Below are 13,282 nucleotides of genomic sequence, written 5' to 3'. Positions count from 1 at the left end.
CAGTCACCAAATTTTTGAAACTCAGCTTTATCTTCGTAAAGAGCTAATATTAATGTTTTATAGTTGCAAGTGATGCCATCAAAGAGTCTCTCATAACATTACCCTATATTTTATATTGATGTAAACTCTCCCAAAAATACTTTTTTTCTAAATATTGTTTCAAAAATAAAACCATTATAAACATTGGTGTCGTGGTATTTGCGTGTTAAGAGAATCTTTTTAATGCTAGTTGAATAAATCCGGTCGCGTTGTATTATAGCAGCAGCTGTTGCATCGCTATCATCGGATGATTGTTTCGACTGACTTCCAATTAGCTCTTTTACCTGCCAATATTCTAAGTAAGTATAATAATTTGATGAAATCATAAAGAAATTGTAATTAATAGCATATTATTTTAAAAAATAGATGCATATTTCATGTCAAATATCTATGTAACAATCTTTCTCATCAATACATCATTAATTTGAAATGTTCTGTGGATTCATGAAAAGTGATGATGTAAACTTTTGATCTTCGAGCATTTGATAGTGTTGTTAGATTCTATAAATCCACTGCAGGACTTTTATATTTTTCTGCATTAATTTAATCAAGAGAAAAAGAGATCTGAGTTTTTGATTTTACGTCACTTGCGGTAAACTTTTGATACTTTATTAAAATAACTTACTATCCAAAAGGGTTGTTATAACTTAAGCGTAGCAGGTCAAACTAGAAAAACTGAGTAATATGCTGTGTTCAAAGACCTACAAATCAAATAGAATATCATCAGAAAATTTTAAGTTTTCCAAATTTCCAAATCCTACCAGAGTGCAATAGAAACCTACTCTATTTCTTCGTATCTTTCTGTCGTGGCGTCCAAGGCTAGAGACGTGATTGCAATCGCCTGAATGAATATGTCAGCTGAGCAGTCAAATTTGAAAGCACGCATGAATATCAACAAAATAACATTTCTTGAAAATGAGAAATGCATGCTATAAATTGGCTAAACATCCAGTCTGACTTCATTTCTCGAGTTAAATAGCGCTTTCTGATTCTGACTTATAATCCTACTCAAAAATAAATTCGTGCTTCACTATTTTGTTCATACTTTGTCAATTGAAACATACTTTCTCTGAAGAATATTCCTTATGTTAAAAGAAAAAAGAAAAAAAAAAAGGAAATAAGCATGACAGTGTTTTGATTTTAAAAATAATTTCCAAAGAACCTAATTACTGCCTTACATTTCTCATTTTCCGAGACAATGCAACCATGGAATTAATTCCACCGTACTGAAATTAAAAAGCTATATTGCAAAAGTTTTGCAAGTTCTTTTCAAAAATATGAATTTCAATAGCCGCATAGAATAAATACAATCGCTACAGTTGTTTCGTTTTATCAACAAACGAATAAGCAACTATACAATAATGATGAATTTTAGCATGATAGTCAGGAAAACAACTTACTTAACCGATTCAAACAATTAATAAATTATATTATTTTATGCTACTGATAAAAGTACAAAAAACATCCAACAATTCCAAAAACAACTTGAGCGATAATCACACCTCACAAAATTTCTTTTTTATTCACGGATATGAATTATGAAAAGAAGTTATTACTCAACGATTGATTTCATACTAACACTCTAAGGTTAGATTCAACTTGTGCGAAACTGAGGTGTAATACCACAAAGCCACAGCATCATATGAAATCAATGCTAGGCGATATATTCTCATTTTGCACCGCAGATGAACTATTGGACAATTTACTTAGCTCAAGAAACAATTAAACTATGCCTATGATTAGATTATACATTTAGTAAATAATACATTTATTCCTACAATGAAAATCTTTCAACTTTTTAAACCATCATATTATCAATCTTTAAATCATCAAAATTTTTGAAAATGTTGAGTTCACGATGAAGATTAAATTAAAATACACACTGTTTCTGTGGGACTGAAATTGGTTGCTCAGGAATTGAACAAGTCTTTTTCGAATGAAATCCCCTCCATTAGCTCATTCCTTTAAATTCTATTCAAGAGCAGGCCTCCTATGTTCATTTAATTGAACTCAGCATTCCCAGATTTCTAAAAAAAAAAACCAAAAAAACCAAGTTTAATACCTTCTAAAATCTTTCTCCATTGCGGAATGAATGATACCTTTCAAGGTCCCCTTTAATTGGTTTACATCCTTTAAAAGACTTCACTGTCTTTTATGATCAATCAAATTTCGTATTGATTAGCCCGAACTGAAGGCTCTAATTTCTACTTTTTCTAAAGCATATTTTAGCAAGTTCACTCGAAACAAATAACTTAAATTTCGACTAATAATTTGATTGACCTTGGAATCAGTGTTTTCAAAAATGAAAAAGAGGTCGTGACTAGACTACTTTTTACATTCCTGAGATGCGATAACAAGTATTAGCAGTACAGCAATCTTTTTTTGCAAGCAGTTATTTCTTCATTAACCAAAAACTGAATCAAATAATAATTCAATACTTCAACATGGAATGTAGAGTTAATCGAACGGTTTTAATGTACCAGGTAGATGAACAAAACAAAACGAAAAAAAGGTAAAACACAAATATTACCACAGAAAATAAATCTGAACAAAATTCAAGCTATTTGAATTTTTATAAACCCACCAGTTAAAGTTTATTCAGATTCCATTACACTGCAGAAAGTAAATGAATTGTTCCATCGAAAAGATGAAACAATTAAATAACATAAATCACAAATACGAAATATAATTTAAGATTTTATTTGAATCTGAATTTCGTATCAAAGATGGTACACTTATAAATAAAGCTGCATATTTTGAAATAATATAATTTATACTCTTTTAATAGCACCCAATACCTCTCCGCAATAATTCCATAATAAATTTTTGTCTACAAAACTTCTTAATGCGTTTTCTACAGCATAATTTATGAAACTGGGAAATGGAAAAGATGATCGAGAAACTAACTGGAATTATTCAAACCTCATGAGCTGAAGCCAAAAGAGTTAGAGATAACATGGCAAGGTGATCCACTTTGAAAAGAAGGAATTGAAATAAATCTGAAAACAGAACTGCTGAAATAAGTGCATATATTGTTAGAAAAAGAAAACACAAAAAATCTATTCACTGTTTTTCGCTGCTTGTTTTTCTATTGTAATGATCAACTGTACCATAACAAAAGGAAGAAGATTAAAGTCCAAAAGTTCTTGCAACACGCAAAAGGAATGGAAAAAAAAGATTTCTAAACACTAATGATTCAACAGATCGCAGAGAGAAAGCGATCTTCACGATGTATGCAATAATTCACTAATGTATTGCAATCCTTGTCGTGCTGAAACCATATAACTTAAATATTCTCAATACCAAAGATTTTTAAATCACAATGCAGCTCACTATTTCAATTTTGCAAATGTAAAATCATGAAATGAGAAATGTTAAAACTATGATTGAATATTGGAAGATTTCAGTTAGAACCTGCCACATCATACATATTACAAGAAATGAATTAAAAACACTTCGTCTTCCAATGTTTATTGGAAACCAGTGATGGAATATAAGAAAATTGCCTGAATATTCAGATCCCATGAATATACATAATCCAAAAAAGGCAATATTTGAAATATACTGCCTTATTGCTTGTATCTTTTCTTATGCTGCTTTAAGTTTAATTTAAAAAGTATCGAAATACATAAATTAAATGTAACTTCTCTGGATCGACGACTATCATAGAGTGAAAATAGCAAATACTAATTATGCACAGGAAACAAACTGGTATCGTGAGCATCACAGTTGTATCGTAGTTAATACACATACATAACCAATAAATATATGAGCATTAGATGAACGAATGAAATATTAATAATAAAATCCTGATGAGATTATCCAACCTCTGCACCACCATGTTTGAATCATGAAGTTAAAAAATAAAGTGCTTAAAAAAACTCAAAAGAGAATTTGACACGACTGCATCATGAAGAAGCTAATAACATTTCGAGGCCAAAACCATTAGTAATCAATGATGGGTGATTTCAAATAACAAGAAATGACAAAGCATCCAAGAACATTAACGAATTCGAGAGAAATTTGTGGAAATATGGTGTTAGTTACCACTAAATATTAAACTGAAACTTTATGAATTAGAACTTATACAAGTGCATTTTAAAATTATAGCCTTACAGAACCTAGCAGAAGAAATATTCTTTGATGTCTTCTCAACGGTATTTCACAAATGAAATTTAGCTCCTGTTCCTTAAAACTTCGAGAAAAATGGGTAAAAACCATTTGCAAAATTTTTATATAAAAATTTCAGTTTTCAACCTATGAATACATAAATGAGGTGGCACCATTACCGTGATGTTGTGGACGTATAGAACGTTGATTGTTCAGCGTTGAATACATCCGGTTCAGAACATCTTCTTTTGGATAAATGGCATCGTAACAGTTCATTGGAATATTTCCATTGGACCAAGCTCTGATAGCATGAATAGGATGTTGGGAGGTCGGTGGATAGTTATCCAGAAATAAGGATTGTTGATTTGGTAAATAAGGTTGCTCACCAATACCACGATAACGGTTGGCTCCGTGGTATTGGGTAGAATAAGTATAAGGATAGTGACTTCTTACAGCATAATTCTTGTTTGAAGAGTCTCGTACCTGATGAGCTGCCCTGTCCCGATAATAATTGCCATATTCAGTGGCATAATGCGACGGTCTCGAGCCATAATTTGCGTCGTTTCTACTATATACCTGACCAGGAAGAGGTGAAGCTTCAAGGAGGATATTCGGTGTCGGAGAAAAATAGTTCGAGTAATGATAAGGTGATATTGCATTATTGTCAAGTGTGCTATTATTCACGCAAGAGAGTTGTTGGCACCATGGCCAGGTTTCGTAATGATCAGTTTGCATATAAGAAGGAAAATTTATGTGAGGATCAGGAATAATAGGGCGTTGAATTGGTTGATTTGGATATGAGTGTGCTGAATCAAAATTCATGGCAGGTAACGAGTCCTCATAGTTTACCGTGGGTAGTGCCTGACCACTGGTCGTAGGAGAATTATATCTGGGAGCATAGTAAGGACGTTTTTTGGTTTGACTGAGATACATTCGCTCTTCCGCCGGATAACCACTCATGAGCTTCTCTTGGTCAGTGATAAATTGATTACTCAGATAATTTGCGTACTGTGAGATAATATCAGTATTAGGCAGACTTTGAGAACCGTCAAAATCTTGTGCTCGTGCACCAGGTACATACTGCGGTCTATACAAATCATCATATGCAGCTTTCATCAGTGGACGTCCAAAAGTTACATTTGATTCTGTAAGACGCTGTTGATATGGTAACCATGGATCTAAATTCGTAGACCGAGTGGCATAAAGCTTCGTTCTTGAATCCAGAATGGGATCATCCACACTAATGGGATTGACATTATGCCAGGACCTTGAGAGAGCATTATAACGCCCTGTTGGGATTGGAAGTGATTGGAAATAATCACTCTGAGCATCAGCATAACTTTTCTCAGTATAGCGCTCATAATTCCGTGGAAGTGATCCATATCCAAATGAAGGCCGATTACGATTTCGATTTATATAGTCGTGTCGATTTGATCGAGGAGAACGTGTTGTAGGGAAATCAACCCTTGGTAAAGATCCATAATGCGGAACAGTGGATGAATAGTCAGAAGTGAGATGAATAACTGGAAAACTAGATGGTGAATATAAGTCAATCATAGATGAAATCTTTTCTTTTCTTTGCGCAAGTTCATCCATAACTCTCTGCTTTCTGGTTTCTCTGTTTACCGGATCATCGTCACTGAAAGCAAATCGATTTTTCAACCGTCGTCCATGTTCCCGAAGTTGCCTATCATATTCTGCGAAATACTTCGCCGTAGATTCCAACAAATTTGGTTCCGATGCAGAAAACAAGTTACTAACTGAATTACGGTGACGGCGACTAGATGACCGGTTACTATGAATTTCATAGGTCGTAGTGCCATTTGTTTGCGTTTCTGTGGACCGGAATCGCGGTTGAAACACCGTTATTGCATCGGTATTGGTAGTGAATGCATCGAGTCGATCATGTTTCATTTGTCTTCTGAGTGAACTGGTAGCAGCGTGGCAAACTGAGCTAGATATGGTAGAGTAAGCAGTTGTAGTCGCAAAAGAGTTTCCCGACTGAACTCCAACTGACTTCAATTTCGGTTCTAAACCAAAATCGTCGGTGCAGATACCCACTTCCTGGGTACCACTTTGGACTGAGGATGAAGAGGGTGGAACAGAAGAACGTTCAGGAACGGGAGTGGTCGTCACTGAGGTTGTCACATTTGGTACTTCACTTGGCACCACACGAGCACCACTTATAAGTTCAACAGGCAATAGGCAAGGTATCACATTAGGGATATTATCAATGTCAACAGAGCGATATTCAGGCAGAAGACCAGTAATAAGCATTCGATGTACAATATACTGCCTTTGATTAGCCTCTATTTCACAGGCTTCCAGGGATTCTCGTCTTCTTTCCAAGACCTCCTTCAGTTCCTTCTTCAGTAATACTCTAGCAAGTGGACTGGGCATTTTGGTACCGGACGCTTGTCCCAGTACTGTCGAGCGATCACCCAATGCAGCAGAAGTGGTCTGTCGAAGGAGTAATTTGGGTTTTGCATGAACGATTGTTGCTCCGGGAAGAATGGCAGGATCTACCGTGCGACAGTAGGCGGTTGATGAAGAGGATGGCAATGACAGGTTGCTTAGAGAGGCAGTACGAGGAGTGGGTTGTGAGTAGGCACGAGAATCCTGAGCATGATATTGTCGATCGGGAGATGGAGATACAGCTGGGGCGCTTGACGTGAGGTAGACCGGAGCGGGAGGCGTTTCGCTGACCTTCTCTGCACGCTGTGTTGGTATCGAAGGCAGCTTTCGTCTTCCCATCTCCAGTGATGTCGAACATTGTACATCATCCTGTAAACGTCTCGATTATCTCTGATATTTCTACAAGAGGTTTCAAATGTTTGTTTCCTTTTTCATAACTTATAATTTATAGTACTCTACATAAAATGATAAGGAATTACTTAAATTTACTTTATAAGTGAACTACACAATCGCAACAGGCTTCACACAACTTCCATTCAAAGAAATTCATCGTTTTCTGAAGTTTACATTTTTCTTTCCAACGCCCCAAAGTCCGCAGTTTAGCAGCCTCACTATCAATTAGTAACTATTACAAGTTATCGCCGCTGCTAGAATAAAAGACGTGCACGTGTTCTGTACAAATTATGATTAGTTTCAGTTATTTGAATTAGCAGAAGAGACACTGGAAAAAGAAATGGTTTTGGCAGTCAAATTTTCCAAACACTTTAAAGCTAATTTTTAAGGATTATTAATAGAAAATACGTAAGAGAATATTTCTGAAATGCGACTGTATAAATTTCACGAGATTCCAAATACACTAAGGTGGCATCTCTTTACTCAACAGTTACTTCCTGATGTGCGACTTTATTTACGTTTTTTGGACAGTTGGAACATCTAACGATGTCTAGGACATTATTACTCGTTGAAATTTAAAACTTTAAATTGTTCGTATCATTTCGAAGATTTGGAATCAAAAACTTCGAAGATTTTCTGGACTTACTCTTTTCATTATCTTTCTAAAAGACATGTAAACATTGTCATATTCGTGCTTGTTTATTCGCATTATTCATATTGGATGGAAATAAACTATTTTTTGATACAAAGAAACAGTAATTATTATAGATCTATACTGTATACGAACCATTCAGTGATATGCTAAAGTCTGGATGGAACCCGATAGCATTTTTCGGAGAATTTCCTTAAGTTTGTTTGAGATATTCTGGAATTTGCAATTTTATTACTGAAGCATATCATTGGAGAAATGTTTAGCACTGGCAGCAAAGGGATGAAAGGAAAAGAATTTTCAAGAAATGCAGTTTGCGGTTGCCGTTATTACTGGATAGAGTAAAGGGACTATGTAGCTAAGCTTTGCTAGCAAACAACCTCCATTTGTCGAAAAAAGGAAATCAATCCCAAGAGACATCACTGAAGTGCAAGCTCATTTTATCAACGCGCACCCTCCACATATATTACACACACGTATAGCTCAAGTGCTATATATATATGTATCGACGACATATCAAGTAATCTGTATCATAATGCTAAAGAAATTGATGTTAATCAATACCGATTTGTTGTTGTATCATCCGTTCGTTGATTCTGTTAAATCACAAAATTTCCATAATTAGAACTGTCTGCCGGGGCAAAAGTAATTTACAAACAAATTAAAGTTGGATAATTCAATCAGTAAAGAAAAGCAGAGCCAGAGGAAGACATTCCTGGAAATGTTCGGATTAAATTGATGAGCTATCAATAAAAACTGATAGCATTTTGACATCAATACCAATAGTAATTACTTCAGGCAGGTTCTTGACCATAACCAGAGAATGGAAGAATTTAAGAAAATGAAAACTGCAGACGAGAAAAATGCGTCGAAAGAAGGACAGTTAAGAAGCACTGCTTTTCACTGTTTGATATTGAAGCAACAACAATAGCAGAAGCAAATAAGCCCAACCATTTCGATGCTCCCTGGCTTAAAGCTCACTGGCCAATCCCGAAAGAACTACAGCGAACCTTTTTAGGCCTTCTTTCTATAACGTCTACTAAATCCCTTTTTTTCTACTAAAACACACACACACACAAACACGCACACGAACGTACATACATAATATATGACACACCCATATTGATAATATAACATGGATGGATATCTGTAAAATAGACAGAGAGAGTAAATTTAATATGAAAAGCATTGAAAGTTGTAATGCAGAAAAGCAGGAAATAAGGAAAAATGATTCATCCAAATTATGTCACAAAATAGGAAATGCTCTTACAAAGTCATAATTTCAAGGAGAATTTTTTCTACCCACTACAACCTCAGTTCCCATCTCAAACAAACGTGTGGCAGACACTTCTCCAAGAATATTTTACAGCTGAAATCTTCTGCGGTCTTAAAATTTTTAGCTTTTGAATTTCTGCAGTCTTATGTGCATAGAATTCTAGCAATTCTGGGAAAGAAGCAGAAGAAAAAAGAGTTACTTAGAATAATATCATTGCTGATCAATTTGAAGTTATACACAGATCTCTTTATCTACAGAACTATTTCAGATTACTGATTTACCTAACACTGCTAATAGCTGTTTTTTAATTTAACCATTGTGAACTAAGGGATAAATTTTATAGCGAACAGCGAGACACCACTATATTCATGCGTGCATAATGTTCCCCCAGAGGATTGAAAAGAACCATTTCCACCACACACGAAATATTTCGATGAAGTCAATACTCGAATGGCATTACTACTAATGCTAACTAATATTACTATCAGTGCTTAATACTTGAAACTCTTTTTCCTCACTTTCCACGTATCGTGCAAATTAAATTCCAAAAGATGCATCTGCAAATCACTTCATTAATTAACCGTAAACTGTTTTTTAATTTAACCACTGTGAACTAAGGGATAAATGATGTGTCAAGTTAAGTAATTATTATAAATGCAACTTCTTCTCTTGAAGAAAAGTGATATTTCTTCGTGTACAAAATAAGTAATTTTTCTTTCCTCTTTGAAAATAATCGAAAACTCAATAAAAAACACAATTTGCTAAAATCTCCTGAGAGCAACTGTTTTGAGAAGTAAACTGAAAAAATGAAATAAATATAACAACAATAATATCCTTTTAAGCATGTTCTTTTCTTTCCAGCTGCATCATATTAACTGTTCGTTGAAACTATTTATGTTAGAAATGAATTGATAAGTAAATTATTGGATCCCAGAATTTGGTTCAAAAAACAGTTGTTCCTTGAATATTTCAGATTTTCATAGTTGCAGTGACAATTTACTGCTAATATTATTTTCACATTTTTTATTAGTTTTTCGCTATTAGAACTATTTGGAACTTTTTCCTAGCAAGGTTACAGTAACCTATGAGCACTGTAAACATTTTTTTAAATTTAAATTTTAAAAAATTACAAAATGTGCAGATTTTATTATTTTCAAGTACTTCAATTATAAATCTCTTGATATCAGGGAAGAGGTTCCCAAGAAGTTGGATAAGTTCAAGATATTTGAATTTAGAAGCAAAGTAGATACTCGTACTTAACAGAAAATTAAATTAACAACGGCAAGAAATAATTTTTTGGAAATCTAAAACAACTGAGAAGAAAGGTTAAATGACCTCTTTTGGAATAGTCTGTGAAAACAATGCTGGGACATATGTTGTGGCCAAGAATTCGGAAGTTGTAGACATGTTAGCAGCGTGTAGCTGTTGACTACCCATTAACATCATAGCTGGTGATCGTTTTAGTCTAAAAAACCAATTTTTTATTTTTCGTAAGCAAAAAATGAACCGAAATCTAAACTGATGGATAATTCGAAATCATGAATGCGACAAAGGAGTATTCTTCTTGGATTTCATTCGCTACATAAGGACATTTAACACGAAGGTTGTAGAGAAAACTTTAGTACATCACTAACTTAATACATAAATCAGATGGAGGTTAACAACCTTGTGGCTGTCGAGTCGGTATCAAATTTGGATGATACAGTTGGAACGTTCGAATCCAACCCACTTCCTAGTGTTTCTGATAACAAAGCAGATTCTTCTTTGGAAGATGAATTGAATGGCTGTCCCATCATGCATTGAAAACTTGAGGCACTACAAACTAAATCTGATAATGCATCACTTTTCGAAAATTGGGTTATTCCCGAACTCATTTTCAATACTTCAGTTCCAGAACCACTTTCTGAAACATGATCATTTTAGCATAATACATTAAAAACCATAAACAAACAGACAACCAGGTAATTTGAATTTAGAAAAAAAAAATATTTGAAAAAAGTCATGGCAACAATACTTCCGACTTAGTTTTAATCGATTTCCTTAAGAATAGAACTGATCGCCATAAGCGAATTTATTAAGAGGAAAAGAAGACGAAGAGAAAAAGCTCTAAATAAAATAGCACACTACTGATAGGTAAATTTGTGGAGATTTCCATTTCATCGATCCGTCCGTTCTGGATACCATCGAAACTGGTTGATATAATACGTGGTGAGATGTTGAAAACCGTAGTACTGCTGCATAATGAGACACCACTGGAGAGCAAAGATGAAGTAGGCTCCTGCATGAATAAACTGTTCTGAATTTTACAAAGTTACCAATGGATATAATTGAAAACAACAGCCTTCGAGTGTGGTTGAAATTCCCTCTGCCTCGATACTCTCTAGTGAGCTATTTAACATTCTAACATAATATGAAGCCTAAATTCAATGCTCATTTCAGCAGCTAAATTGAATCAGAGAATATGGAGAAATATATATCCTTTTTCCTCATGAATACTAAGTTTGTAATTTTATTTCTACCAAATTTTGCTTTACAGTCGAGTCAAATCAATTCATAATCACAATCACTTTTAAGAAGCAATAAGAAACCAGAAACACTTTTTTTTCAATTCATAATCACATTAATTTTTAAGAAGCAATAGAAAACCAGAGACATTTTTTTTTTTTTTTTCAATTCATAATCACATTTATTTTTAGGAAGTAATAAAAAACCAGAAACGTTTTTTTTTTTTGAAATGTCACATGGTTCGTAAATACAGTCAGTGCTACGCATTTTAAAAGACTCAAAGATGGCATACATTCTCCCTATTCTCTCTAAATTTTATAGTGACATTGATCAAACTGACTGACTTTCTGTGAAATTGAGCAAGACGTAGTGATATGTTCCAACTGTCTTGAAGTTTCAGAGCTGTTCACATCAACCGCAGGAGATAATACATTCGCTTCTGTATCATGAAGCAATGTTTGTTTTGAAATCTCATCCTGGCGTTTTTGTAACTGACTATAGTAGTCACCACTGTAGACGGTAGTTGTCACATCTCGGCCTAGAATCAGTTTGAAGTAAGTTTCTGCAAAATTTTCATTACAAGACAATTAAAACAGGACAAAATAAGAGAGGCTCAAGAGTATAAAATTAGAACTACCTGCTGTTTTGGAAACAGGTAGTCGTTAAAGTTTACCTTTCTGAGCAGGACTCAAAGTTGGAATCACATTCAACACATTTGCTGTTTCACTAAACGCAGTGGACTTGGAAACTGCTTTTAAACTTGATGATTCTGCGCGAATTCTGCGAACCACTTCTTTTGCTAAATTTCGACCATCAATTCTTATAATTTAAGTATTTGTGACATCATAGAAGAAATATTTCTCACCAATAACTCACTGGTGCAAGTTGAAATCTTGCTTTTATATAACAATCGAGAAGCCACTTACTGATTTGGCTTTATGCAATTTTATGAAACAACTTACCGTAGAACTTCGAATCAGTATTGACCAATCCATCATCTTGTTCTTTATCCTCTGGAATTGTGTAAACGGAACCAGGTCTATGACTTAAAAATGATGGACTGCTGTAGTAGCTAGCTGCAGCTGTGTAATCAACATCAGCCTCCAATGACTATAATCAATTTTTTTCTCACACTAATCATCACCAATATCACACAGATTATTCAAAAATGCATTGTCAGCATTGTCAGAAATAATAAAAAACTGATGAAGACAAATTATTTTTTGATTTTGTAGCAGGATTTAGAGAGAAGAAATTACAAGTTTATATCAAGAGAAAATCCTTTTACTTACATTTTCTTCCACGATTTTTAATGCACTATCAGTGTCAACAATATCCAGGAATGGATTTTTCCTCTCAGAGGTGGTTTTATTCAAACTTGCTGCTTTATTAGTGTGCTCAGTTTCCATTGATAATAGGACCTCGTCGTAAGCAACCTAGTATCAATTCGCTATCAATAACATGGTCATCAAAGTCAAAATGGTAAATATACGAAAGAAAGAATTCGTATTGGAAAAAACTTTACCGCTGGTGTCGTACTTTCATCGTGTGCAAAGATATTACTTATCGCCTCACTTCTAATTAAGTTATCATGAACCCACTGAACATCAAATTCATCATTTGCTACTTCTCCAAAAGCCTGACAATAATTTAAAACTTAATGTTGATACTTCATTTGATTAATCAAATCAAAAAGACCTCACATTTAATAATATTATCAATGTTTCAGCCAATAAACAAAAAATCAAGAAAAAATTTCAACCTGTATTTGTTGCAAAACAGCTTTACCAAATGCCTCTTGTTGTTCTTGTTCTTTTTCCACTTCATCATACGATATCAGCGGTGCAGAGGGCACTTCGATTACCTAAAATTATTTAATGAAAGTGATGTAGCTG

The 13,282-nt window shown here is 34.2% G+C and overlaps 1 protein-coding gene across 2 annotated transcripts in view; it reads right to left on the bottom strand.

The window, feature by feature from the left end:
• Positions 1-13,282, bottom strand: part of Bma-cla-1 (Uncharacterized protein) — a gene marked incomplete at both ends in the record, with an annotated part of 41,182 nt that overhangs the window by 3,065 nt on the left and 24,835 nt on the right. For both annotated transcript variants that reach the window (XM_043073457.1, XM_043073458.1), the window contains 12 exons: positions 173-323; positions 822-880; positions 4,329-6,933; positions 10,218-10,347; positions 10,548-10,785; positions 11,010-11,160; positions 11,732-11,925; positions 12,061-12,186; positions 12,350-12,497; positions 12,680-12,823; positions 12,913-13,026; positions 13,150-13,251. In XM_043073457.1, coding sequence (XP_042929391.1) covers positions 173-323; positions 822-880; positions 4,329-6,933; positions 10,218-10,347; positions 10,548-10,785; positions 11,010-11,160; positions 11,732-11,925; positions 12,061-12,186; positions 12,350-12,497; positions 12,680-12,823; positions 12,913-13,026; positions 13,150-13,251 — 4,162 coding nt within the window. The remainder of the gene's footprint in view (positions 1-172; positions 324-821; positions 881-4,328; positions 6,934-10,217; positions 10,348-10,547; positions 10,786-11,009; positions 11,161-11,731; positions 11,926-12,060; positions 12,187-12,349; positions 12,498-12,679; positions 12,824-12,912; positions 13,027-13,149; positions 13,252-13,282) is intronic.

Source organism: Brugia malayi (genome assembly GCF_000002995.4).
Source record: "Brugia malayi strain FR3 genome assembly, contig: Bm_v4_ChrX_scaffold_001, whole genome shotgun sequence".
In the NCBI taxonomy this organism is placed as follows: domain Eukaryota; kingdom Metazoa; phylum Nematoda; class Chromadorea; order Rhabditida; family Onchocercidae; genus Brugia; species Brugia malayi.
Note: the sequence above shows the minus strand (reverse complement) of the source record. Positions and strands in the feature narration are given on the sequence as shown.